The sequence below is a fragment of the Lissotriton helveticus genome, chromosome 5_1 (assembly GCF_964261635.1).
Source record: "Lissotriton helveticus chromosome 5_1, aLisHel1.1, whole genome shotgun sequence".
Classification (NCBI taxonomy): Eukaryota; Metazoa; Chordata; class Amphibia; order Caudata; family Salamandridae; genus Lissotriton; species Lissotriton helveticus.
The window spans coordinates 1068062204-1068088320 of NC_136065.1; the positions used below are offsets into that span (position 1 = coordinate 1068062204).

Here is a 26117-nt window from a genome sequence, read left to right on the forward strand (position 1 = left end):
GACACTGAGGCGAAGACCCCCCCCCTTTTTTCGGAACTTTCTACGCCCCTTGACTAATTGCTTGTATTGGACTAAATTCCTCCCACAACCACTTTTGCCTGTAAAATGTTTCATCGGTCACTTTTAAGTACGACAAATGTAAATTTATATGTATTCCACCTCGTATGTCGCATCAACTACACACGGTTATATGTAAGTCTACCAATATTGACAAACGCTATTTCATTGACTACACACGACTATATGCATGATAAACACGGAAATGATCTATCTTATGTAAAAAGCGGCGACTGTGGAAAATGACAAAATGTATATGTACATAAGCGGCGTTCATTTGTGTTCACCCTCGCTACTGTTGAAGGTAAAGAAAGTCACGAAACAGTGGCCCCGCCATCTTGTTCCCTTTTAGGCTCCATCACGAACATAGATAGTAGCCATCTTTGTGTCATGACCTCTCTGCCCATTGCCGATAGCCATCATCTCTCTCTCTCTCTCTCTCTCGCTCTCTCTCTCTCTCTCTCTCCAGCCCCGCAAGCACCCCGCGCCCCGACAGCCCCCGGTCTCTCCTGTTCGGGCCATAAACGCACCGCTAAACACGACCTTGTCTCCGTGCTGAACCCCTGCCCCCTCGCTCTTTCATCCTACCCACAGAACGGGCCCTTTTGGTAACCTCTTCCTCCCTGCCCGATTGCCAGGCCTGATCCCAGGCCATCACCTAGCCCAACAGATGCAGTTTATTGCTTCCTACAGTAGGACCTCGCCTCACATCAGAGGAGCAGTGATTAATCAAGGCCTTCACACCCCTAGATCTGACCGACACCCCTGCATTCCTCCCAGGAACACCCTTCCTCTCTTCTGATGATCCCCCCCCGGCTACACCTGGCCTCTCGACCCAGTCCCATATCATAAAACTAGGTCTCGTGGATGTACCCCCTCCGGCCCCGCATAGCGAAACGTGATCTTATCGCCTGCCCAACCTTAGATCTGACCACCCCCCCTTGCCCTCGTGTCCTGTTAGGACGTCCGGCTGCAGATTACAATCACATGTTACATTTGGGAGGGGAAAACAACATCAGAACGACCGGTATGGGAATAGGCCTGAAGCTGGGATTCCAAACATGCCTTTTTCGTACTTCAAAGTGTCTTTATTACAATAAAGAATGTTTGTACATCATAAACCTGTGTATAAAAGACGGAGCCGTAGAGAAACTTGTTAGAGCACCTCGAGAAGATACCCTGTTGTCTGATTTGACGTGTTCCGTTCCGTCGGAAATAAACTCCTGTTTCCTGCCTTCCAATCTCCAGCGCCTGCCTCTTTATTTGGTAAATCGTGAGTTGGGTGAGAAGCGGCTAACGCCGGGCAAACCTAGAAAAGGGGTAAAACGACCTGATCTGCTGAACCCTTTTTCATCACTTGCTGAAGAGACGTCAAAACTGGATAACATTTATCTATTGCAATTTTACGTTGCCTGTGCAACTGCTCACTCATCTGCTCTTCTTCATTGTCTTTAAACTGCATAGCAGCTTGCATTACTGAAATTCCCCCTTCTCTCTTATTTTTCTTAGCTAATTTGATTTCTTTTTGTTTGGCCTCCTTACGCCATAGGCGAAAAGAGTCAAATATCGCCGGCCGGGCTTTCTTTTTGAACAGTTTAACTTCAAGGTTATCTAAGATTTCGGTATCAAAGCTACCATATTGGGGCCATTTTAAAACACCATCTTTCTTTGTGTATTTGATCCACACTTCATTGTATGTGATGGGGCCTACTCCGTGTTTGACATATAACTCGTAAGTTGGAGTTCCAACCGGAGGAACCGGACATGAGTCCTCCAATCGGGAGTCCCTATTATTGCAACCAAGACAAAACAAATTTCCAAGTCTAAGACTAGGCATCTTCGCTCTCTAGTCTAGTTCCAAACTTCAAAGGATTATCGATTACGATATTTCTCGTGGATACACGAGTCCTTCGGTTTTGGTGCTTGCAAGTACCAACAATTATCCCAAAGGATACCCAAGACTAAGACCAACTAAGGACTGGGAGACGCTCCACTTATACTTAACTGAGATATCGATGACGTCACCAGAAGACTCGTCTTAGTGTTTCGCTCTACCAAATTTCAAGGGTCCAAATCATGGCGATAGCCAGGGCAGCAGTCCTTGTAGCCGTCGGGAAGCGGGGAACCTCGCAGCAAAAACCTTCGGACCACGTCGACATGCAGGGGTCGATGAGGTGGTTGGCCGTCCTCCGGAATTTTCACACGAAGCTCCTCACGAACCTCTGGCTGACTGGTACCACTGGAATCGCCCCAAACGTTGGGCGCCAGCTGAGGTACTGGGTTTTTAAGAACCGGCACAGAACCGGTAACCAGCGGTGTCAGGGTACACCCAGAGACCTCGGGTTCTTCCTGATCCAGACCACAGAAACTCAGAGTCTTCTAGGTGAAGTCAAAGATCGATTTATTCGCTGCAACCAAGGTAACAAGTGTCCTAGAAGTACAACACACGGGGAAGTATATTCTCAGGAGACTGCTCGAATTTACAAAGTCAGGCTTCTCTCTTTATACAGAATATTCGGCTTCAGGTCAGGCAAACATTCTTCGAATTTGCAATATATCATTTACAGGTTTTGGTTTACAAAGGAAAAGCAGAGTCATGATGACATGTACATATTTCACGTCATGCTGCCCACAACAAATCACCCGGCAAGACCCAACATTTCATCAGATATCGGTGGACCCCTAATGAAACAGGCACCTCCCCACCATAAAGTAAGTGAAGCAAAAAGAGTAGAGACAGATGGGAGCAAGATACGGCAGGTGTGCGCGCTGAAATGGTTTTATGGCTTGTTGAGCCTTGATGCTATCTTGTTCGGCCACTGGGAGGGGAACTGACCTAACGAGTTCGGCCTGGGGCAATGGTTCCAACTTGCACAGGTCATAGAAAAGTCGATTAAGGAGTATGTGTCCTTGTGGAATTGAATTCAGCTGGATTAAGGCCTATGTAAAGGGCAACACATAAATGGAAGCCAAGGGTTTAGAACGCAAATGACGATTTCGAGGTGAAATCGTCGCTCGAATATGCTGAAAATATATGTATATGGTGTGCTCGTCATTCTCGGTCTTTTGATACCAAATTCGTCATGTTTCGATGAAGTTTTAAATCTCGAGTCCAGAACAATTACGTGAATCCAGAATCTTCAGAACCACAGGCTTAGGGCTTATAGTCCATAGTGTAGTGTGCATCAATTTATGATGAATAAATGGCAGAAATCTGTAACATTTGTAGTAAAAACTGTTTAATCTCCGAGGTAGAAATCAAGTTCAAGTTCAAGTTCCGGAATTTATATAGCGCACTACTCACCCAGAGGGTCTCAAGGCGCTTGGGGAGGGGGTTCATTATTTATCAAATAGCCAGGTTTTAAGTTCTTTTCTGAAGGAGATGTGGTTCTGTGTAAGGCGGAGGTGAATGGGGAGTGAGTTCCAGGTCTTGGCCGCCAAGTAGGAGAAGGATCTTCCTCCCATGGTGGATCTTTGGATGCGCGGAACTGCAGCGAGGGCTTGATTGGAGGATCTTAGTTGGTGTGTAGAAGGATAGTCGAGTGTTGAGGCATTCGAGTCCTAGTTTGTAGAGGGCCTTGTGTGCGTGGGTGAGGAGACGGAATATTATTCTCTTGTTGACGGGAAGCCAGTGGAGGTCTTTCAGGTGACCGGTGATGTGATCTTGGCGTGGGATGTCCAAAATGAGTCTCGCTGATGCGTTTTGGATGCGTTGGAGTTTTTTCTGTAATTTGGCTGTGACTCTGGCGTAGAGGGTGTTTCCATAGTCCAGTCGACTGGTGACCAGTGCGTGGGTGACAGTCTTTCTTGTCTCGGAGGGGATCCAACGGAAGATTTTTTTGAGCATACAAAGTACGTTGAAGCAGGAGGATGAGACGGCGTTGACTTGTCTGGTCATCGAGAGTGAGGAGTCAAGGATGAAGCCAAGGTTACGTGCGTGGTCTGTGGGTTTGGGAGCTGTGCCCAGAGCCGAAGGCCACCATGAGTCGTCCCAAGCAGAGGGGGATGATCCTAGGATGAGGACCTCCGTTTTGTCTGAGTTAAGTTTTAGGCGGCTGTTTTTCATCCATTCGGCTACCTCTTTCATGCCTTCGTGAAGATTGGTTTTGGCGGTGTTAGGGTCTTTGGTAAGGGAAAGGATCAGCTGGGTGTCGTCAGCATAGGAGATGATGTTAAGGTTGTGTTGACGTGCGATGGATGCGAGTGGACTCATGTAAATGTTGAAGAGTGTGGGACTGAGTGATGATCCTTGTGGTACTCCGCAGATGATTTCGGTGGTCTCTGATTTGAATGGGGGAAGTCGGACTCTCTGGGTTCTCCCGGCGAGGAATGAGATGGTCCAGTCCAAGGCTTTTCCATGTATGCCGATGTTGCTGAGGCATTCTATGAGGGTGCTGTGACAGACAGTGTCGCAGGCGGAGGAGAGGTCGAGTAGGATGAGGGCCACTGTTTCTCCGTTGTCCAATAGTGTTCGGATGTCGTCTGTCGCTGCAATGAGGGCGGTTTCGGTGCTGTGTTTGGCTCGAAAGCCGGACTGCGAGGGGTCGAGGGAGTTGTTGGATTCAAGGAAGGGGGCGAGCTGGCTATTGATGGCTTTCTCAATGACTTTGGCAGGGAATGGGAGGAGGGATATGGGGCGGTAGTTTTTAAGTTCAGAGGGGTCTGCTGTGGGTTTTTTCAGTAGGGCGCTGAGTTCGGTGTGTTTCCAGCTTTCTGGGAAGGTAGCGGAGTTGAAGGAGCAGTTGATGACATCACGGAGATGGGGTGTGATGATGGAGTCTGCTTTGTTGAAGATGTGGTGGGGACAGGGGTCTTTTGGCGAGCCAGAATGGATGGAGTTCATTAGGCGGATGGTGTCTTCAGTGGTGATTGGGTTCCAGGTGCTGAGGTTGTTAGGGGGCGGTTTAGGTTCGGAGGTGGGTGGAGAGGATTGTTCTTTGGAAATGTTCTCGAAGCTGTTATGTATATCGGCAATTTTGTTGTAGAAGAAGGAGGATAACGAATCGCAGAGGTCTTGGGAGGGAGTAATGTCGTTTGAGGCTGTGGTGGGGTTGGTGAATTCTTTGACGATGTTGAATAATTCTTTGCTGTTATGGGCGTTGTTGTCGAGTCGATCCTTGAATGCTGATTTTTTGGTGGATCGGATCAATTGGTGGTGTTTACGGGAGGCTGTCTTGAAGGTGGTCATGTTGTCAGTGGTTGGGTTTTTTCTCCAAGTTTTCTCGAGAGTACGGCATAGTTTCTTGGATTTCTTAAGGTCCTCGTTGAACCAGGGGGCCTTTTTGCTGCCCTGTTTGGTTTGGTGGTTTTTCAAGGGTGCTAATTCTTCAACGCTGTGAGTGATCCATTGTTTGAGTTTGGTGGCAGCTTGGTTTGGGTCCGATGAGAGGGCGGGAGGGTTTTGGTTGAGCGATGTGAGGAGTTGGTCGGTGGTGATTTTGTTCCAGTTTCTACGAAGAATAGGTTGTGGGGGGTTGTGGGTTGAGGTAGTTTTGTAGCTGAAGTGAACACAACTATGGTCCGTCCAATGGAGAGTTGTGGTGCGATCGAAGGAGATGTGTTTGCTGAAGGTGAAGATTGGGTCGAGCGTGTGTCCGGCTACATGGGTGGGGGTGTTAACCAGTTGTTTGAGTCCGAGATTGGCCAGGTTGTCCAGAAGGGTGGTGGTGTTGCTGTCGTTTTTCTTTTCCAGGTGGAAGTTGAGGTCTCCTAGTAGAATGTAGTTCTCGGAGGTGAGGGCATGTGGGCTGATAAAGTCAGTGATGTCTTCGCTGAATTGTTTACGGGTTCCTGGAGGCCTGTAGATGAGGGTGCCTCTAAGTGTGGTCCTGGGGTCGGTGTGGATCTGGAAGTGGAGGTGTTCGGCGGTGGCGAGGTTATCGTCGAAGCTGGTCGTGACTCTGGTTGTGTTCTTATGGACGATGGCGATGCCTCCACCTGTTTGGTTGGCGCGGTATTTTCGGATGATCTTGTAAGCGTCTGGGATGGCTATGGCGATGTCGGGTGCTGATGAGGTGTTCATCCAGGTTTCTGTAAGGAAGGCGACGTCCGGTGAAGTAGAGTTGAGTAGATCCCAGAGTTCAGTGGCGTGTCTGTGGACCGAGCGGGTGTTGAGCAGGATGCACTTCAGGTGGTTAGAGTCGGAGCTGTGTTTGGGGTTGGTGGGTTTGGTGAGGGTCTTGATGCTGGTAAACTGGCAGGAGTGGCAGGCGAAGGGACCGTGGGTACGTCCTGGGGCAGCTTCGTAGCATTGTGCTGTGCGTCCGGGGTTAAGGGCTAGGAGGGTCGAGGCGTCATAGGTTAAGCGGGTGGGGTGGGTTTTGCGAGGGACAAGGGGTCTGGCGCTGGGCGCGGTCCAGGCGCGGACAGGCGTAGACGGGCTTACCTTTGGCGCACCTTCGGCACGCATGAGGCGCGACCGCTGCGCGTGAACGCTGCGCGAAAAGACATCTGTCATATGTAGGTATTGGAGGGGGAGGGGCGAGGCAGGGTCAGCTGGGAGGCGGGCGCGGGGTGGAGCTACGGTCTAGGAAGCACAACAGACAACAAAATGGCTGCAAGTAGGAGAAATCAAAACTGGGCGAGCCTGGGGGATAAACAGAGGCACAATCGGGCATAAAGTATTATTCTGACAACAATGCACAGACTTAACAATTCAGCACAAAGATGGTAAAACGCACAATGCACAATTTCACTACAACATGGAAAGCGGGCAATGCAGGCAGTAATGCGGGGGAAATATCGCGCTGATGACTCAGCTGGAAGGCGCGACGATACCGCGGTTCAGCTTTCAAGCGCTCTCAGGTCACGGAGTCAGCAAGCCTTGGGAGCGTGGGGGAGCGACCTCTTCCGAGCTAGTCAGGAGAGTCACAGAGATATTATCTTATAATTAACAATAACCTTTTTACTGTTTCTCTGAAATATATTAAAACAATTTAAAAACTCACTTTAAGATTAGGCCTGGGTGTATTTCAAATTAGGCGTGCTTGGTGGGGACGTGGTTCACTGAGTTGGCACACCCATACTTGTTCATTGGCTGGATTTGCCTGGAGAATAAAACATCAATGACTTCTTTTCTGCAAAAGTGAAGCCAGAAAGCAAACTGGTGGACATCTTGAAACCTGAAAAACTATTGCGGCTGGATGCCACCCTACTCTGGGCAGGTCCTCCTGGCTGGCATCAGTGGCTTGAGGCGACGGGACTCCCAGGTGAAAGCCATGGCTTCACCAGCCTCTCACAGGGGATTCCAGGAGCTGTTCTGCCCGCAAGAGCCCCAGACCCTTCCTCGGTCCAACACTAACCTGCCATTGTTAGGGAAGGAGGCCATGCCCAGTGCCTGGCGCCCTGGCCTGAGGAAACCAGGTCTGCCAGCTGAAAGCCATGGCTTCACCTGCCTCTCACAAACATTATGGGAGGTGTTTAGCCCGCAGGAGCCACATACTCTTTCACGGTTCAACAACAGCCTGCCTTTGGTATGTTAAGTGACCCTGCTTGGTGTCTGGAGCCCTAGACAGCGGGAACCTAGCCTTCCAGGTGAAAGCAACAGGGGATTATGGGTGCTGTTCAGCCCACAGGTGCCCCAGACTCCTCCTCAGTCTGACGCCACCCTGTCCTGGGTTAGGAAGGTGGTGCTGCCTGGTGCCTGCAGCCCTGGCATGTGGGGACTGGAACTACAAGTTGAAAGCCATTGCTTCACCCACCTTTCACTGGGGATTTCTGGAACGGTTTAGCCTGCAGGAGTCCAGATTCCTTCCCTGCTCAACCCCATCCTGCTCCGAGATCTGCCAGGTACAATCTACTTCACATCCTAGAGGGGCAAAAGAGTCTTCCCCAGTTTTCAGCACCATGCCCTGGGTAGGGACTGTGACCCCAGTCCATCGGCTTAGGATGCCTCTTGTCGATGCGATCCACCTTCTGGGGCCCGAGGCTGGGGAGCTAAGGAAGGTTAAGGCCACAGAAATCCACCCTCTCTCCTTGAGCCTGCCTAGGAAGCTTTTTTCCTCGACTATTTAGGCTCTACAAAGTGTAGCCTTACAGAACCTAGGTGGGCACAAGTTAGAGTTAGCTGTGTCGGCCAACACTCTGGTCATCTGGTTGGACAGCCACCTTAGGATGTGCCAGGTAATGGAGCCCAGGGCTGGGGGCTTTAACCCCTGGGACAGCGTGAGCTTTGATCCAAGGCAAAGTCAGAGCTTTTTAATCCAGACAAGTAGATCTAGAGATTGGTGACCAGGGCCGGGGCTTCCACACCAGGGACAGCTGGAGCTCTGGCCTGGGACCTGCTCAGAGCTGCTCAGGCAGCAGAAGCACTCCCGTGCCTACGGGGCCCTGTACTGGGCTCCAAGTGACATGGCGGCCCTGGGAATGGAGCCCAGGGCCAGGTACTTCCATCCCAGGGCTCACTACAGCTCTGACCTAGGGCCATGTTTAGGCTTCTTAACCTGGGCAGGGAGGGGAAGCCTTCCCAAGCCTACCAGGCCCCCATTCCTGGTGCTTTGGGAGATAGCGTGCCTCAGGCTTCCACCCCCGGGCCTGCCAAAGGGTCTTTTATAATACAGCCCAGGACGGGGTATTCCAACCCAGGACCAACTGGTTCTCGCACCCATGCTCCAGTAACAGCGTCTGCATCTTCCCAAACAAAGAAGCCCTACCCAGAACTGCTATACCCTGTTTCAGGCACTTTGCGACTTGGCATGCTGGCCCACGGAGCCTGTGATCCTCAGCCTTCACCTGTCAGAACACTACCCATTCTTGTAATCCGTGCACACCGAGTGGCAGGGGATACATTACAGAGAATGTATCTGACCTCCTGGAGGGCTGACTGGGCTTGAAGCTTCAAATGAGCCCTCACTGGAACTTCCAGGGCAGCTCGGAATTCTGAACACTGAGTCATGTGAAGGAAATTCCATGTTTTGTTTATTTATTTTAACTACAAAATGTCACCAGTGACAGTAATGTAGCATATTTTGCCCCACCTGTGTAGGCTGGGTAAATTACATAAAAATTTAGACAGTAACCTCTTTTATAAAGGCCTGTGCTAAATGACCCCCTAATTACAATTTCGCACAGCCCTACTTAATGTCAGCAATGCCTCATTGTCTCAGGGGCATCCTGTGTTGTTCTGGGCTGTAATATGGAAAGCTTTATACTTGTGCATAAAATGGAGAAAATGTGCATGATGCTTTGGAGTCCTTCAAGTCTAACGGCTAATTATTGTTGATCACATATGTAGACCTTCAGTATCAGTCATTACACTTCTTAAAATGTCAATGTTCTCCAGTTTTGTCTTTATCTTTGACTGGTATAATTCTTTGGTGCTCCAGGTCATTGTAGTCGCGAGCAGAAGTCATTTTCAACGTAGGAAACTGAAGTCCATCTTCTCATTGTTGTCCGAGAAACAATAAGCATTAGTAGGTGGAGCATGGTTAGACTAGTGTCGTTCTTTATACTCTGGGGTCTCACAATCCCTCTTATGATTGTCTCAAAAGCGCTCTGCATTGGGCGGGCAATAAAGACCTCGGGAAAAGAAAAAGTTTCTTCAGCTCACAAAACACTACTCTGGTTGCTGGTGGTCAAGGTTTTTCTTCAAAATGGCCTGCTCCTCCATTCCTAAAGCACATGCCCCATTTTAGCTCCACCTCACAGTTACAGCCCCACCTCCCTAGTTAGAAGTTTCATAGTAAAATGAAGGCCTTGTTATTGGTTCCGAGCTCCACCCCATTTCTCGTGCAGGCGATATTAATCCATGTAGGCCCCATTAGTCTGTCTCACACTTCTGCTGTTTGGAAAAAGCTGAAGACTAGTCGAGTAGGATAAGCAGGGATTTGTAGGAGACCCAAATGGGTAGTGTGCGCTTTAAAAATTCTGTCTGGCATTTATTTTACGGCTTGCATAATGGGGCAGAGCAATACGTGTTTCTCAATCCTTAGACTAGGTAATAGAGCAAGCAATGGACTAGTTCGAATTCATACCATTCTTGTAGCTCACTTTATATGGAACAAAATAGAGGTTTTGCTCCATTTTACAGTGTGATATTGGTGAGTCCTAGACAAAAACAATTTTCTCCTTTTGTCTTTAGGTAAGCAACACACATATCAAAAAATCTGTTTGATTAGGAACCAAGGGTAATCAGGGACCATGTTTAACATTTTATTTCACCAGCAACATGGTTCATAAGCAGTAAAAAATATCATATCATATTTTTTGTGGTGTTTTCACAAGCCGTTTGATTACGTTTTTTCCTTGGTCCACGAAGAATGTGCTTTGATGTTTATGTTGCAGGCTACGTGCTTTGAAACTTGGCTTCCCCTTGTGACATCACTGGGATCCAGCACCATCACGTATTTACCCCACGCCACATTTATCTTCTATTACAATAATGACAGCTCCTGATTAAATTAATTTTGGCAGTGTGGGCTATGCCATGAAACAAATTATTTCTGCTAAAACGTATATTTTTATTCGGTATGGATGGGCCAAACTATGTTTGCTCTATTCCTATGTACGGAAGCAACAAAATGCATTAGTGTTGTATAATAATTGCATTTGTATATCCCTTACCACCCCTGATGAGGCGTTGTTGATCGTTACACCGGGCATCACTCTTCTCTGGAACCCAAGTCAGTGGTTTTTGATTACACAAGGAGAACATTTAATGCATTTCCTCCAATTTTTTGGTATATTTAATTGATACAGTAAAATATGATCATTATAGAATGATATGTAAGCTCATGCAATCCTATGTAAGCTCATGTTAACAGACAGGCTAGAGGAGACTAGGTGTTGTTAAATTGCAGAGGTGTGGGTTTAAAGGAGGAGCGGTTGTGATCTGTGAATTGAGGTGTGGACATTTTGGCGAAATACAATTATAGAGATTAATGTAAACAATCATGTAACTTCGAGTAAGCCGTACTGCCAGAGAGGAGGCAGGCAGAGAATGAAGTGTAGGGTCATTCAAAAGAACACCAGGTGAGGAGGGAACAGTCAGAAGCTTTAAATCAGAGTCAATTTTCATGTAGGGTTTTAGGAATAGAGGAGGCTTTTTCAGTATAGCATGCAATCTGAGGATGTAAAACTATAGAAAGAAACAACATTATTTGCCAGTGAGATAGTGCTACATTAGGTACCTTTGACAGGGACTAGAAACTGGCAAATGGTCTGCCTCAGCTAGGCTACCTCCAAACCCTTGGCATTAATAACACAACAACATGTGCCAAAGAGAGGGTGGTCTACTGAAACCTCTCAAGCAAAGTTCTTCTATTATGTGAAAGACAAAACTTTACAATGCCATTCCGTGTGCATGTCGAGCGCATGAGCAGTGAGTAGTAGGGCTGTGTGAGAGTCTGAGTAGTGAATGAGGCCAGTAGGATCCATGTTGCATGCCCCTGGTTTAGCTTGACACAAGATGGAGGGCAAGAGTAGATTTCCAGACAAAGGAAGTTTATTGAGACTGCAATGACTTGTTCAAGGTGATGTCAGTTCCCAGGGCAGCTCCCCTTTTTATCTGTCTCTGATTGCTGCTTCAGGAAGGCTCTGAGTAAAACATTAACTAACTTTAATACAGTTGGGAATCCAAGCCAAACCCCTTAGATGTAGGAAACCACAAATAGCATAATGCTATTGTAAACTGCTGCGATGTTAACTGGACTTAAAAAGGAAGTTTGGCTTCTGTTGTGTGCTTGGTGAAATTGTTGACCAGTAAATGCTCTTTATGTAAGTCAAACAATTCAGTTCACATTTATCTGAAATATCTAATAAAAATCTATAGCGCCTAGAGTGCTTAGACACCTCGGTACATCAAAGAAGAAATATCTGGACTCATGCAAGACAACATATGCAGATGATGTCTCCAATTGTCACACACAGATTGCAATACAGTGCTATCATTTGTATAGTTCCATACTCGTTTGTTCAGTGTGCCTACAATTAAGGTTGTTATTTAGACTACAAAGCAACAGCCACAGGGCAACAAAGCTGTCAACTCTTGTGCTTTTTTTTTCGGTAAGTGCTAACCATATGTAAATCCTGGAAGACAGCATTTTTGTAGGTCAGTAAACATTTAATTTAAAGAAGAAACGAGCAATATTTAATTTGTCGCTGGTAGTCTATTTACTTAAAAGCAATTTCTGAACATAAGGAAGATTTTAGAGCAGGGTTCAACAATGGTAGATCTTTCGGTCCCCTTGTCTCTGTTTTCTGTTGATGCCACTAACTCAAACATATAAGCAGAGCATTGTGGTTGAAGGTTCCAGAACATCCATTAATCCATTATTTTTTGTTGAGTATATTTGGTATACTTTTGTTATTGGTTGGAATACTAGCTTCAATTAGGGAAGTAAAATGTGCTTTATCTCCCCCCCCCCTTAGCTGATGCTGTGAATATCTTAATGGTGGTGCATGAATTTAAAGGGAGAGTTACTATTTGTCAGGTTTTCAAACATCGACCTATTTGTATTTTTTTTTCTTTCAGCGGTGGGCGCGCCCCCTGATAGATACATTGCAGAAAAGGGGACGCTGTTTGGTGAGATCCTGAGCTTCATGCGATATTGCAAATGGAACAAAATATATCCGGAGGATGATGGCACCAACATGATTTATACACCACAGGTATAATGCAGTCGACTGACGATTGTTTAGTTTCTAACTCGAATTTAATAATGAAGACTTTGATTGTAATAATCCATTTTTATAGCACTTGATCATAGTGCCACGGCCTCAGCTGACCAATGGAAGAGTGGTATTGAATTGTGTGGGGTTGTTGGAGTTCAGATTGGAAAGATGAACACATAGCCTGGGCCTGGGGTGTTGTTTTTGTACATACTGTACATTACAGCACTATCGTTTTCCCTGCTTATGATATTGGCGTTCGTAGAAAAGCCTGGGCATAATGAATCTCTCCATGCACAGCATACTGTTCAGTCTAATAACAGACACTGGAAATACCCTGCATGGATCCACCCATGTGGAGATAGTTATTCAACATAGCTTAATGAGTCAGCACAGAAAAGTGCAGTGATGCAATACACAGCGAACCACACCATGAATCTGTTCTTGGCGCCAGACTGATCTAGAAAACGTTGCAATAATGTTCCCTTGCTGGCAGGTGGCTCCATCAATTTATATCTACTCTGACACATTCTTAAATTGACATTACTGCTCCATATATGATGCTGCCTGACTCAGAAGTAATCCCCCTTTCCCCCTGCTCTGTGGTGCAGATATAATGTGCTTTCTTCTGAGATTTTTGCAATGCTGGAGATTCTGTTTTGGCAGTTTGAGCTCTTCCTCTGTATCTCACTGTTCTCAGAAGAGTCTGGGTTCTGTGCCATCTCAGGTCTTCTTTGGTTTGAGCCTTCTTCTCTGCAGACTCAGGTGGGCGTAAGGTGCATTCTCAGATTGACCACGTAGGCAAGCGAGGGCGCCATTCATCCAGATTTATTTAAGTCCTCTTTGTCAGGGCCCCACTCACCCCTGTACATCAACCCGGTTGAGAATTGTTCCTTCCTTGCAACGTTGTTCTGGACTTCAGGGCAGGTCATCTGTTCACAGTTGCTCCTCGATTCTGATCTCGACATCAGCTATGGACTCAACTCCTGCTTAGCTGGACAGAGGCTCGGTGCCGGCTCTATTCTGGTGCTGTCGGATTACCTACTCGCTTGTCTGTCACCTGGTGTTGACCCCACGCAAGCGGTGCCCTTCATCCAGGCTTTGATAGCTCGGCTTCGGCCACCTCTGACTTCCTCTGGTGCAGCTTTGGTCACTAAGGAGATTTCAGGCCTGTTGTATGCCTCTCCTCCAATGGTCTTAATTCTGGTGCCGGTTCGCTTAGATAGCTGGTAAGCTCAGCCTGGCCTTGATGTGTTGACAGCCACATGTAGGTGAAGTTTGAGTGAACCATGGAGAGAGAGGTTATCTTGGACCTGCTGCCAGGGGTTAGATGAGTTTTACAGGCTCAACGTGCAGGTAGTGATCAATCTTGTACCACCAGCCCCTGCTACATGTTTTTTTTCTAGTACCTTGCTTATTTTCCTTGTTACTGCATGTGTTTCCGTGTGTGACCCTTACTTCATCTTCGACTCAAATACTTTGTTTTGTCATTCATTCATTTGATGCTTCTGTTTGGCCTTCGATGACTAAGATACTGTTGTATGACAAGTGGTTTCTTCCTCTTTTAAAAAAAATGTATAAAACAGCATGGACCCTTAGACTATAGCATCAATAAAGGCTTGCAATGAATTACAAAAATAACAAAAACACATGAATTATACTGAGTTAAGGTTCCAGTAATCAGTACCATACATCAACACCAATCCCATCCACTCTCCTCCCTGCCATCCCGCCTGTCATCAGAGATGACAAATATTCGAGTCCTAACCATGAAAGTGAGGCAACTTCCAAGTCTAACGAAAAGACCAACCTGCCTACCACTACCAGAAAAATCAGAAATAGCCTTACACCCTGGGAACATTTGCTACTCTACTTCACTGCGATGAAACCCATACAATAAAAATTAGTCAACTCAGTACACCATACTCTCCTTGGTGGTAGGGGACAGCAGTGAATCCCTCTGCTCTAGACATCCTACTTTAGACAGCACACCTGGTAGTCACAAATGGGTGCTTGCTTGCTTCCTCTTGCTCACCACAGGTCATTTTGTGGTGTTATTTTGTATCTAGAAGATGTGTTTGTGTTTATTTTTCCTTCCCTTCTGCTGCTTCAGGTTACGAGTGTATGAAATATGAGTCCTATCCTTCCCTTTGGATTGCTTTCATTTTCATCGCTTGCCTGTTGGCATTGTCTGCAGAACCCGTTTGTTCTGTGGTCTGTGGACGTTGCTATCTATGTGTTTTGCTCTTTTCTCCTATGCATTTGTGAGTTATGGTGTTGCTAGTGCCGAAGGATGTGAAAGGACTGGTTCCTTCGGTTAGGTGTTTGCTTTGTTTTTGTGATGCTGCCGTTCGGGACCAATATATCTTGAGCCTATCAGGATGCACCTCTACTCTGCTTGTACCTAGAGTTAGATGATGTAGCCTAACTGCCATGGCGGTGGACACTTATGCTGCTTCTTGTCTCAGGCTCAAATCCATAAGGTAATATTTGGGCCTTGGTTCAAAAGGTAAGGAATCTGCAAGTGGAAGTATGCCTCAGTATCCACCACAGGAAAAAGTTGCTTATCTTCATTAATTATTTTTCATACACACACACTTCCTACCTGCAGATTCCTCACTGACGTGCCCGCTTCCCCACTCTAAGCAGTGGTTACAGGGCTGACAATAATGTACCAAGTTGGCTTTGTGCTCTGCATTCTTCTAAAATCAGCAAGCATTATTACTGCCTTTAGCAGCGTGTGGGTAAAAAGGTTCAGAAGGGTGGTGGCATATATCACTCAGTGATGTAGATTACGGGGGGAGTTGTTGGAGTTGATTTGGAGCCATGGTGCCACCTGTCAGCGCAGGAGATCTGCCACCATTTTTTCCGATCCATTCAGTCACCTGGAGGAGAGTCATGATTGAGAAATCTGTAGTTGGATACAATTTTCTCCGGAAATACTAATATCTAAGGTAAGTAACTTTTTTAGAGACACATTTGAGATCTTCTTTTAATAAAGTGGGACCCAGGGAGTAAAGCTACGATCAGCTCTGCTAGCCTACTGTCAAATAGCGAGAGGCAGCCTAGAGGAAATGACATCAGGGGATGTAAATGCGAGCCTTATTGCTTATGATTTGATTACATCCGGTGCTTTTGGCCACCTACAAATCTGACCCTGTCACTTTATGTTCCTGAGCCATGGAAATTCAACCATACCCTTGTTTTTCTGTCACAGGGAGTCTGCTTTGATCCCAGTGGACTTCTAAACAACGAAGACCCCTGTGTTTTTAAGAAGACCGTCAAACAAATGCTCAGATTGCTCGTCTCCGAGGATCAGCAGGTATGTGGCCAAAATGATATAAACTGATTTCATTATCTCTATCAACAGATTCTACCAGATTAAACAGAAAGCTCAACGTCCATGAGATGCATGCTGTCACAAAAAGGTATCTTACTCTGTCCAGCTAACTCTTCAGCAATGTATGTAAGCTCAGGACAGTAGAAAAAGTGTCAAGGCAACCTGTCTGTCAACCAGGCTCTTTCTCTTTCTTCCTGGACACTAGACTAGGTAAACAGTCACATGCTCCTGCTCTCCCCAAATCGGACATGGCCTACTCAGTGATCCAGGCGCTCACTAGGGGACAGGGACAGGCTCTACAAATTCTAATACTAACTTTTCATCGAGCTTCTTTTTCGGTGCCCTTGTGGTGAGTAGAGGAAACGGATCCTGCTTTTCAGATGCTTATTCTTTGTGCTTTAGTGAGCACCTGTGTAACCCTTCTCTACCATTCTTGTACAATATTCAACCTTTGACCACACAGCTGTGCCTCACCCCCTCTGGTGGAAATCTAGATCTTCGCTGTTTAATTTTTATTTCCTTTTTTCCCCCCTTTTCTTCCTAGCGGCCATGCTTGCGTTTGAAAAAAAATCATCACATAATAAAAACATATTTTCAACTTTTGATTCTATCACTCGTTTCCATTTCTGCTGATTTCAATGTGAAAATAGTTTTTGAGTCCACTTCCATACCGCAGATCCTCTTGCGTCGTGGCTATTTTTGTGTAGGAAGGTCATACAACCCACTTGAGACTGATTTGTTGAAAGATAAACACTCATTAAGTACTGATGCAGAACAGGTGACTTTCACCTGCTGATGTCAGAATATTGTTAGTAAAATTATTGTCTGACTGAAATATTTCGAGAAACAATCAGGACACAGTATTTCTGCCAGATGATATTTAAGTAGGATATGCTGGCGCCATACCCCCTGCTGTAAATATCCTGTGTTCTCAACTTTCAGTTGACACTAAACATGGCATATGGGCTTGCAGGGAGAGGCTTTTACACTAACTTGGATAGTTCAGTATTTCGTATGCTCAAAGCTACTGATGAAGCCTGCATTCATGAGCGTGTGTGTGTTAAAAGGTAATCCCAAGTGGCCAATAGACTACTTTTTGAAAACCACATCCTTTCTGTAACCTGGGGTGCATTCTATTTTTTTTGCCGAAACAAAGTTATATGGTTTCAATGCTGCCAAAATGAATCCTGTAATCATTCAGGTGATTGGCGAGGAGTCAACATTATCAAACATCTTCAAGGCCTTAAATTCTCCCAGAAAGCATAAACGAGTAAGAGGGAAACCCCAAGAGCCATACCTAAATGTCCAGGGCCGTTAAGTGCCCAGGACCTTCACCCAGTGCCATATATGAGCTCTTACCCTGCCGGCATATACATCACTGCATTTCTGGCTTAGTCACTGACTGTTTCCTCATGTACATCTACATTAACCGTATATACATATCTGTTTTTTTGCATTCTCTGCAATCATTTCAGTCAAACGTGATAACTGGCAAAAAACAGAAATTTTTAAATTTTGGAGTAAGAAAAACCTAAACTACGCCCAGTGGGTAATGTAATAACACTTGGCACACGCTTTCTCTTGGTTAAATAATATTTATTCATTTATATAGCATTTTTGTAATGCCGTTTTGCACCTAAATATATTACTGTGTTTTACATAGAACAATGCTAAATGCCAGCATGCAATTTTGGATGAAGTGCAGCATTACACAGGTTAGAAAAAAAAGCAAATGTTACAATATACAATTCTCAAGAAGGTTCGTTTTGTTATATTTGAAATGCAGACACTGCAGAAAAACATTTGGAGAAAACTAAGAAAATAGTCAGCCTTACAAGTTCATAGGTAGTTCAGACAAAGCAGAGTTGATATGTTTTCAGCAATTTCCTGAGGAGAGGAAAGGCGTTCCAAACACCGGTCGTAGTGTATGAGTACTGGATTGGATATGGTGAAGGTGAATAGTCAGGGGCGTAGCTTGGACAGTAAGATTGGGGGTTGGAGGGATGAGCTTCAGATTTTCCAACTGTCAGGCCAGCGTATCATCTAAAAATAAATTATATGAGAAGCATAGCATGTGGGGAGCTTAAGGGGCAGTGGAAAGGGAGAGGAGTGGGGATTGTTAGTAGCACTTAAAACTCATTATGTTCTAAAATAGCCCTCGTTTTAAGATCTTCAATCCAGAGACGAGCGAGTGTGTGTGTGCACTTTCGTCTCTGTGTATATGTAAAAATTCCAGGTGAAATCCTACAGACTCCTTGCCATAGCTAACTGAAAGCAACTGCACCCAACTATTTATTAGTGGATACATTTATTGGAGGGGTGGTGGGGGATGTAACATCCCAAATTCTCCACAGACCCACCCCCGAAGCTACGCCCCTGTGAATAGTGTCTTAAAACAGATGAGGGTCTGTTGGGTGCCTTGTAGGAGAATAAAGGGTGGGTGCCACGCTAGTAATATGTCGCTTCAGTGTAATAGAAGTGCTGAATTTTGGGATTTACAATAGAGTGACTTCTGATGGATACTTTTAACCGCAGATTCCTCACATTTAGATTGCCCTTACTCACCAAACTGTAAACATTTTCAGTATAGCTCCTATACATTAGTAGACGACATCATGGGGCTCTGTGTCAACTCTCCAACCACCTCAAAGTGATGACTGGAGTCATATTGGCAACACTCAAGCGGCCTGTTTTAATTTCCTTTCTTTCTGTGACTTCATACGTAGATCCAGAGATAGCTCCTCACTTTCCGCTGTGCAATGTAATATGTCCCCTCCTAAAACTACAGGGTTGAATCCTTGAAGGAACTGTGTCACCAGAGTGGTGTGTCTCTAGCGTTTGGGGTCAGGCCCCAAATCCACGTTGTGCGTGGAGTGTCCCTTGATGCATCCAAAGACTATCTGCGACTGCGAAACCAAGCTGTATGTTGCCAAGCACCGAAGAAAGCAGTGAAAAGGCCTCTTCTGCTCAAAGTCAAGGACACAGAGTTGTTCCCACTCTCAGGGCTGGTTTCATATTAGGTCATCATTGTAATCCAAGTCTTCAGTTATGTTGTGGAAAAGTAAATTTTGCCATGTTCTGTGTCCCTACGTATCATCCATCATATGTTATGTGTGCATGATTAAATATGCATATGTATTCCCTATGTTCGATTCAAGACGCAATTATAGTTGTGTCCACCTCTAGTATGCCAGTTTCCAGCTCTCGTGAATACTACGAATATCAGGCCTATGTAAAGCTACGTTGCCACGTTTCTCAGTGTGCACGTTATTCCATTGTAAAGTGCCCGTTTCTAGGCCTCAAAAGGGCCTGGACTCCAGATTCAGCTCCTGTCTCCTGCAGCCTCGCTGAGGAGCGATACAGCCCCCACCTGTATCCTCGACCCTTCACTTACTTCCTGCCACGCAGTGCCCGGTTCAGTTGGCTCTGCCTCTGAGTCTGCCAAAAGTATGTTGTGATTCCGGTTATCAGTTCAGTCCTCCTTCTCTGCATTCCTAAGCTACTGAACTGCATCAATAGTTTCCGTCATTGTCTAGCCTTTCCGGCTCCACGTTAGAGAAATACTGTATTTAATGGTCATTTCATATTCCTCATCACGCACTACATGTAGAATAATACATAGTCCAGTCTTAGAATCAAGTCAGCCTTTCCCCTCCTGACTTCTAGTTTATATCAACATGTTCTCCAAACATCAGATACTAGATACTGTTTAGGTACATGTCGCCCTGACTCTCCAGACTTCAGTCTCTGCTCCTAGCACAGAGTTCATAGCCCCCAGCTTCTCCTAGTGATACGTCATTGCTAGTTTGCGCGCACCACTAGGTTAGAGGTCCCGGCTCCTTAGGTAGCCCCCTCCATGGTTTCCGCCCTATTCATGACATATTCTGTTACGTTTGCATCACATGTCTATGTATACGCCCTGTTACACCCACTTTCACCCTTATCTTTCGCGACTGCTACGCGTCATGCCTTCTGCTCCACCCACTGTTACGCCCACTGCAATGTAATGCTATGTGTTTGCGTTATGTATATATGCTGATGTACTGTTATTAAAAGTTGTCCTTATCCTTTTCCTGCCCCAGGCAAGCGCTTGCCATCCTATTCCTGTGCAGGTTGTCCTGTTCCTGTCCTTATCCTGTATTAAACCTGCATAACTCCTACTACCTCGAATCTTGACTCTTATTTTATTGAGCTATCTGTTATTCATTTATATATTCAAAAATAGGGTATTATTTATTTATTTACCACATAATGGCGCCCGAATAGGGACTTGCCCTTTCCCCACGCGTCGGTGAAGCCACGCCGACCCCCTGACCCTCTGCAGCCGTGACGGAACCATACCGTGCACATGCAGATATTTCTGCTTCAAGTATCCCTCAGGCCCACGGAGGAGACGGAGGAGGCGGTCCAGCATCCAAGCGAGACGGTGGAGGAACGCGGCGAGTCCCGACCAGAGCCCAAGCCGAGAGTCCAAGGTCCGAGGTATCCGGAGGTCCACCCGTAACTGAAGTCCGAAGTTCGTCGTCCGTCGTCGTAGCAGTCCAGTCCGATCCGAGGCCTTCCGTTCTTGCTGCCCGGTGAGTACCATTACTGGGGTAGTATCTAGACAGGGTCAATCTAAATTGACTCTGGTCCGTGGGTTGGTGGTACCCAGGCCCACAAACGAAGTGTTCACCTAGGTGGATACGGGTCTTGATGCGTCCCTTTATGGGACCGGTATGTTCCGTACTGTTTCAGCAGTGCATCCAGTAACTCTAGTCTGTTCCGTTCTCGAGAAATTCTTGTGTTTCTGTTCTCAGTATTCCAGGTAATATTCTGTCCGAACTGTTATGTTGTGATGTTGTTCACTGTATTTCCAATGTCGTGGTATGCCTGAAGTGTTCTCCCAATTGTTATTGTTCCTCGTGTATTGTATTGTGTTCCGATTCAAGTTTACAATGTCTCTCTTTTCGAGATTACGTCAGCTAAAAACTAGAAAGGGTTTGTTAGAAGAAGCAGTTCCTGTTCCGCCGAGGGACAGTCCAGGTCACTTTATGTATCAGAAGCATGGCATAAGCGCCATTTTGTATCTAGATTTATGGGTAGAGTATACCAAACAATTAGAAGAAAAGTATAGATGGCCCGTATCGGGTACATGGGATGCCGAGTGCATCATGCGAGTAGAAGAAGCATTATGGAAAAAGAAAGCCAGACAATCACAGAAAGATGCCATCGAGTTATGGCGTAAAGAAGCTCATAGAAGAACCGAAAAAGAAATCAGAAAGTCAGAATTAAGTAGAGAATCCTTGGAACGAGTCCAAGAAAGGGAATTAATCGAGATAGGTGAACGAGTTAAAACTGAACAATCAGACAGACAGAGGAATGCCCTCATTAAGGGTATGTATCCTCTTCTTGCCGAGGGCTTGCCGAAAGCGACCCCGGAGGCATCCAGTAATTTCCCGCCATCACTAGTTCCGATCAAGCTACGTCACAAACCGACCGCAGCTGATATTTTCATCTCGTCCTATTTGGACGACACAGTCCCAGAATATGCAAATCCTGTTCCCGCCCCGCCAGTCCCTGTAAACCAGGCACTTCCCGCTCCTCCAGACACCGGAGTACCTGTTACGGTACCCCCGGTCCAGCCCGCCATACAAGTCCAGCCCGCATTTCAATTTCCCACCTTGCCAGCACGAAAAGCATCAGTTGATGATTCTAGTTTAGGGGCCGCAGGAGGAGGTCTTCCTCAAACCCCGCCGCCACGTAAACGTTTAGATGCAGCCGAATTACATATGCAAGCGTCACAACGTACGCCCAGACTGTCTGTTGCAGAAATAAGAAAATCCCTTGCCGAATGCTGCTATGATCCAGTCCCAGGCGAAAATGATATGGTTTTATATTCATTACGCGTAAGAAATGTGGCCGAGTATCTAGTCACCCTACCAGATATGAAGGAAGATCTAGACAGAATATATCGCTTCATCCGTACAGGGGATGATCCAGAAAGTATCAGTGATGTCATGTCCCAAAGGAAAGCTGAGACCCAGCTCATGATATTAAAGTTTCTGATTAATTGTCTAATAAGAGAACAAGATTACCCGTCCACGAATCAGGCCGAAATGAAAGCCCTGATGAAGTGGAGTAATAGTATAGCCGAGGGTAAGCACAAGACGATCAGTGCTATGGAGAGTATGTACAAGAAAATCCGTAGAGAAATAATAAAGATACACGAACAACGTAAAGCAGCACAAGTAAGCGAGAAAGAAAGTAACTCTGATACTGAAGAGGTAGAGGACGAGAATCCCGCCAGAATAGCGTATGTAGGAAAATCCAGATTTCCAGATCGCCATTCACGTTTAGAACCCAAGTCTACTTTCCATCATCCAGCACCAGAACAAGGTTCTCTAGAACAAGTATTTCAAGCTACCGATCACATTCTGAAATCACGAATCGGTTATAGTGAGTTAAGAACTATGCATGAACAAGAAGTAGCCCGATCAGCAGTCCGATGGATTACTGATTCTACCACTTTTCCAGACGAAATAGTGGCACAAATGTTTCTGAAACTGCCCCCAGCCGAGCAGCGACTGGTGGGTATGTATATGATTCAGCACCTCATTACTCTGTATGAGGGTCAACATTCTGATCCAGGTCCGCTACATGATATCCTGAACGAGTTACTCCAGTATAGATGGAGAGGTCTAGGTACCGATTTAATTAGCGTCATTCTAGAACAGCGCCACAAATATAGAACGTTTCTGAACCCGCATTTTGTTCATGTCTCGCCCCCAGAAAGTAAACCATTTTACATAGACAGACAGAATCCGTTACGAGAAGTCCACCCAGTTAGAGGAACGGGTGGCGAAATGCAACGAGTGTTTGTATACACTCCAATCACAAAGATGGAACTCCTCGAGATGAAGAAATTAATTCCCTGTCATGACAAAGATCCAGCAGGGTTCCATAGAGAATTAAAAGACATGCTCCGTATGGGAGAATACACGTATCCAGATATAATTAAAATGTTAAAAGTTCTGTTGCCCGCAGGGGTGTATGAGAAGCTCAAGGAAAAAGACTGGGAGGTGGGAGAGAAAAAGATCGATTGGGCAGTCCTAGAAGCTGAAGACAAGATACGAGTACCAGGTACCGGTCTTGGAGATAAATGTAAAGAATTACCAGAATTATTGATTCAAGTTTTACCTAGATTATTGACAACTAGAAAAGAAGACTGGGATGCAATCTCAGCCTGTAAACAGAAACAAGACGAAGATATTAGTGATTTTTATTCTAGATTTGAAAAATGTTTTAGCATCAACAGTGGCCTCAAGACAAGTAGTGAGTCATACCCTCACCTTTTTGTTACCAAATTAGTCGAGAATTCAAGTCCATCAATTAAAAATCGAGTTTTGAAAGTCGAAAGTACCTGGCAAGCTAATACCCCGTCCCAGATGTTGCAAATGCTCCAATACCACCAGAATAGGATTAGAGAAGAGCAAGAACATGAAAGAAAACGTATGAAAGACACGAAAATGAAAGTACTAGTTGCACAATCTGTTCCTCAAGACAGTCAGAAGAGGGGTCCAAATCAAGCCAGTCATCCTGCAGCTCCCGTTAAAGGAAACTGCAATTATTGTAAACAGCCAGGTCATTTTATAAACGAGTGTGCAGTTCTGAAACACAACATAGCTACCGGTAAGACTAAAGAAAGACCACGTCCGCCTAGACAAGAGCAAGTTTCACAGATTCCTCAGCCACAGAATGCACCACAGACAGTTACAGCACCGCAGCCTATCGCTGCAACACAGCATGTCACACAGCAGATGTACCAGTATGCACAGTCTGAGTATCCAGAGTACCAGCAGTATTCATGAAACAGCCTAGAGAGGGAGGTAGGCTTGCCTCTCATCGAGATACCTGTAGATCAAGAAGGTCCCTATGTTCATAGTCAAGTATTAGGGAAAGACAGAAAGTTTTTGATTGATACAGGGGCAAGTAGGACCACAATTAGTCACGCCGAAGTTCCAGGGGCTCCGCTCTCAGGCTCAAGAAATGTTTCCCTTGGATTTTCAGGAAAACCTATCGTAAATGAGATTTCAAAGCCAGTTTCTCTAGAAGTAGGTCCATTGTCCCGTACTACTGATCTGTTACTTACTAAGTCATGTCCAGAAAATCTACTAGGCATTAAGACACTGAAAGAATTAGGTGCAGTTATATGCTGTTCCCCAGAGGGAATACGATTGTTCCTACGTGACTTCAAGGGTCACTATGTATTACGAGATTTTGATTCAAGACTGTCTAATGTTCCACAGCATCTATGGGCGCAAGGTCCAACTGATGTTGGTTATATGCAAATCACACCCCATCGTGTGACTCTCAAGCCAGGTGTAGTGTTACCACGAATCAGACAGTACAGATTGCCACCTGAGGCTGTAGCAGCCTTATCCAAAATTATTGACGAGCTCATGGCTCAAGGAGTGGTTGTAGAAACTGACTCCAATGTATGTAATTCTCCGATCATTCCAGTCATGAAACGTACCGATCCTAATGCACCCCCAGTATATCGATTAGTGATTGACTTACGAGAACTTAATAAATGTATTGTTCCTCAGTACCCAGTTGTCCCAGATATCTCTTCCCTATTGACAGCCATTGATTCTGAAGCCACGTTCTTTACTGTAATCGACCTCAAGAACGCGTTTTTCAGCGTTCCTATTCATCCAGACAGCCAGTTCCTTTTCGGATTTTGTTTAAATGGAAGGAGCTATATGTTCACACGAGCTCCTCAAGGTTTCACAGAAAGTCCTAGTATTTACAGTCAAGCACTCAAGAGACAACTAGACAATATTCACATGCCAACTGACACTGCCCTGCTCCAGTATGTCGATGATCTACTGATCACAGCCCGTTCTGAACATGCTTGCGAGCGAGCATCCCTTATAGTCTTGTATTTCCTAGCCGAGATGGGGCACAAGGTGTCCCCTTCTAAGCTTCAATTCTGTGTCCAGCAAGTGGTCTACTTAGGACACTTACTGTCCAAGAGGGGTAGGCAGTTGACACCAGACCGTATCCAGTTAATAGCGAGTCTTCCTCAGCCCAAGACCCAGAAGGAAGTACGTGCTTTTATTGGCCTCACTTCTTACTGCAGGCAATGGATTCCTCAGTATGCATTTCTAGCTAAGCCACTGATACAGTTAACGACACAGGAGGCAGCCGTATCGACTGTCCTCCCTTGGACATCTGAACATACACTTAGTTTCATTGAGTTAAAGAAAGCTTTATGCCAAGCTCCAGTTCTAGCGACACCGAACTACAGTAAGCCTTTTACACTTTTCGTTACTGAACGCGAAGGTACAGCATTATCTGTTCTCACACAAGATCAAGCAGGACAATACAAGCCCTGTGCTTATTTTTCGAGCACATTAGATCCTGTAGCCCAGGCTCTGCCTGCGTGCCTCAAGTCAGTTGCAGCCACAGCACTAGCTATCAGACAAAGTGATTCCATAGTCTTAGGACACTCCTTGACAGTACAAGTTCCACATTCCGTGGAAGTTCTTTTAAACCGAACACAGACTCAGCACTTGACAATTGCACGTTTAACAGGTTATGAATTGACACTGTTCCAGCCACACATAGAAATCAGACGCTGCAACATCCTGAATCCTGCTACACTGTTACCATCAGTTACTCCGAATCCAGCCACACATGACTGTGTGGAAGTAGTTAACATTACGACAAAACCAAGACAAGATCTGACAGATATTCCGTTACCAGACCCCGACCTGACACTTTATGTGGATGGTTCATGTATGAGAACAAGTACAGGAGAACTAGTCGCCGCGTATGCAGTGACTACTGACACTGAAGTTATTGAGACACACCGTATTGACACCCTGTCCGCTCAAGCAGCAGAGCTAGTTGCTCTGACACAAGCCTGCATACACGCCAAGAACTTGAAAGTTAATGTTTACACAGATTCACGCTACGCATTTGGAGTCGTACACGACTTCGGAGTGCTCTGGCAGGAGAGAGGTTTCATGACTTCTCATGGAACCAAGATTCAGCATGGTCTCCTTATTCAAGCTCTGTTAGATGCCATACATTTACCGACATCTATCGCTATCATGAAGTGCAAAGC

The 26117-nt window shown here is 45.7% G+C and overlaps 1 protein-coding gene across 1 annotated transcript in view; it reads left to right on the forward strand.

Annotated features, from left to right (window-relative positions):
• LOC144755113 (uncharacterized) overlaps positions 1 to 26117 on the forward strand; it is a 197020-nt gene that overhangs the window by 126407 nt on the left and 44496 nt on the right. The window contains exons 6-7 of the mRNA XM_078643625.1: positions 12527 to 12663; positions 15881 to 15985. Of these exons, the coding sequence (XP_078499751.1) occupies positions 12527 to 12663; positions 15881 to 15985 (242 nt within the window). The remainder of the gene's footprint in view (positions 1 to 12526; positions 12664 to 15880; positions 15986 to 26117) is intronic.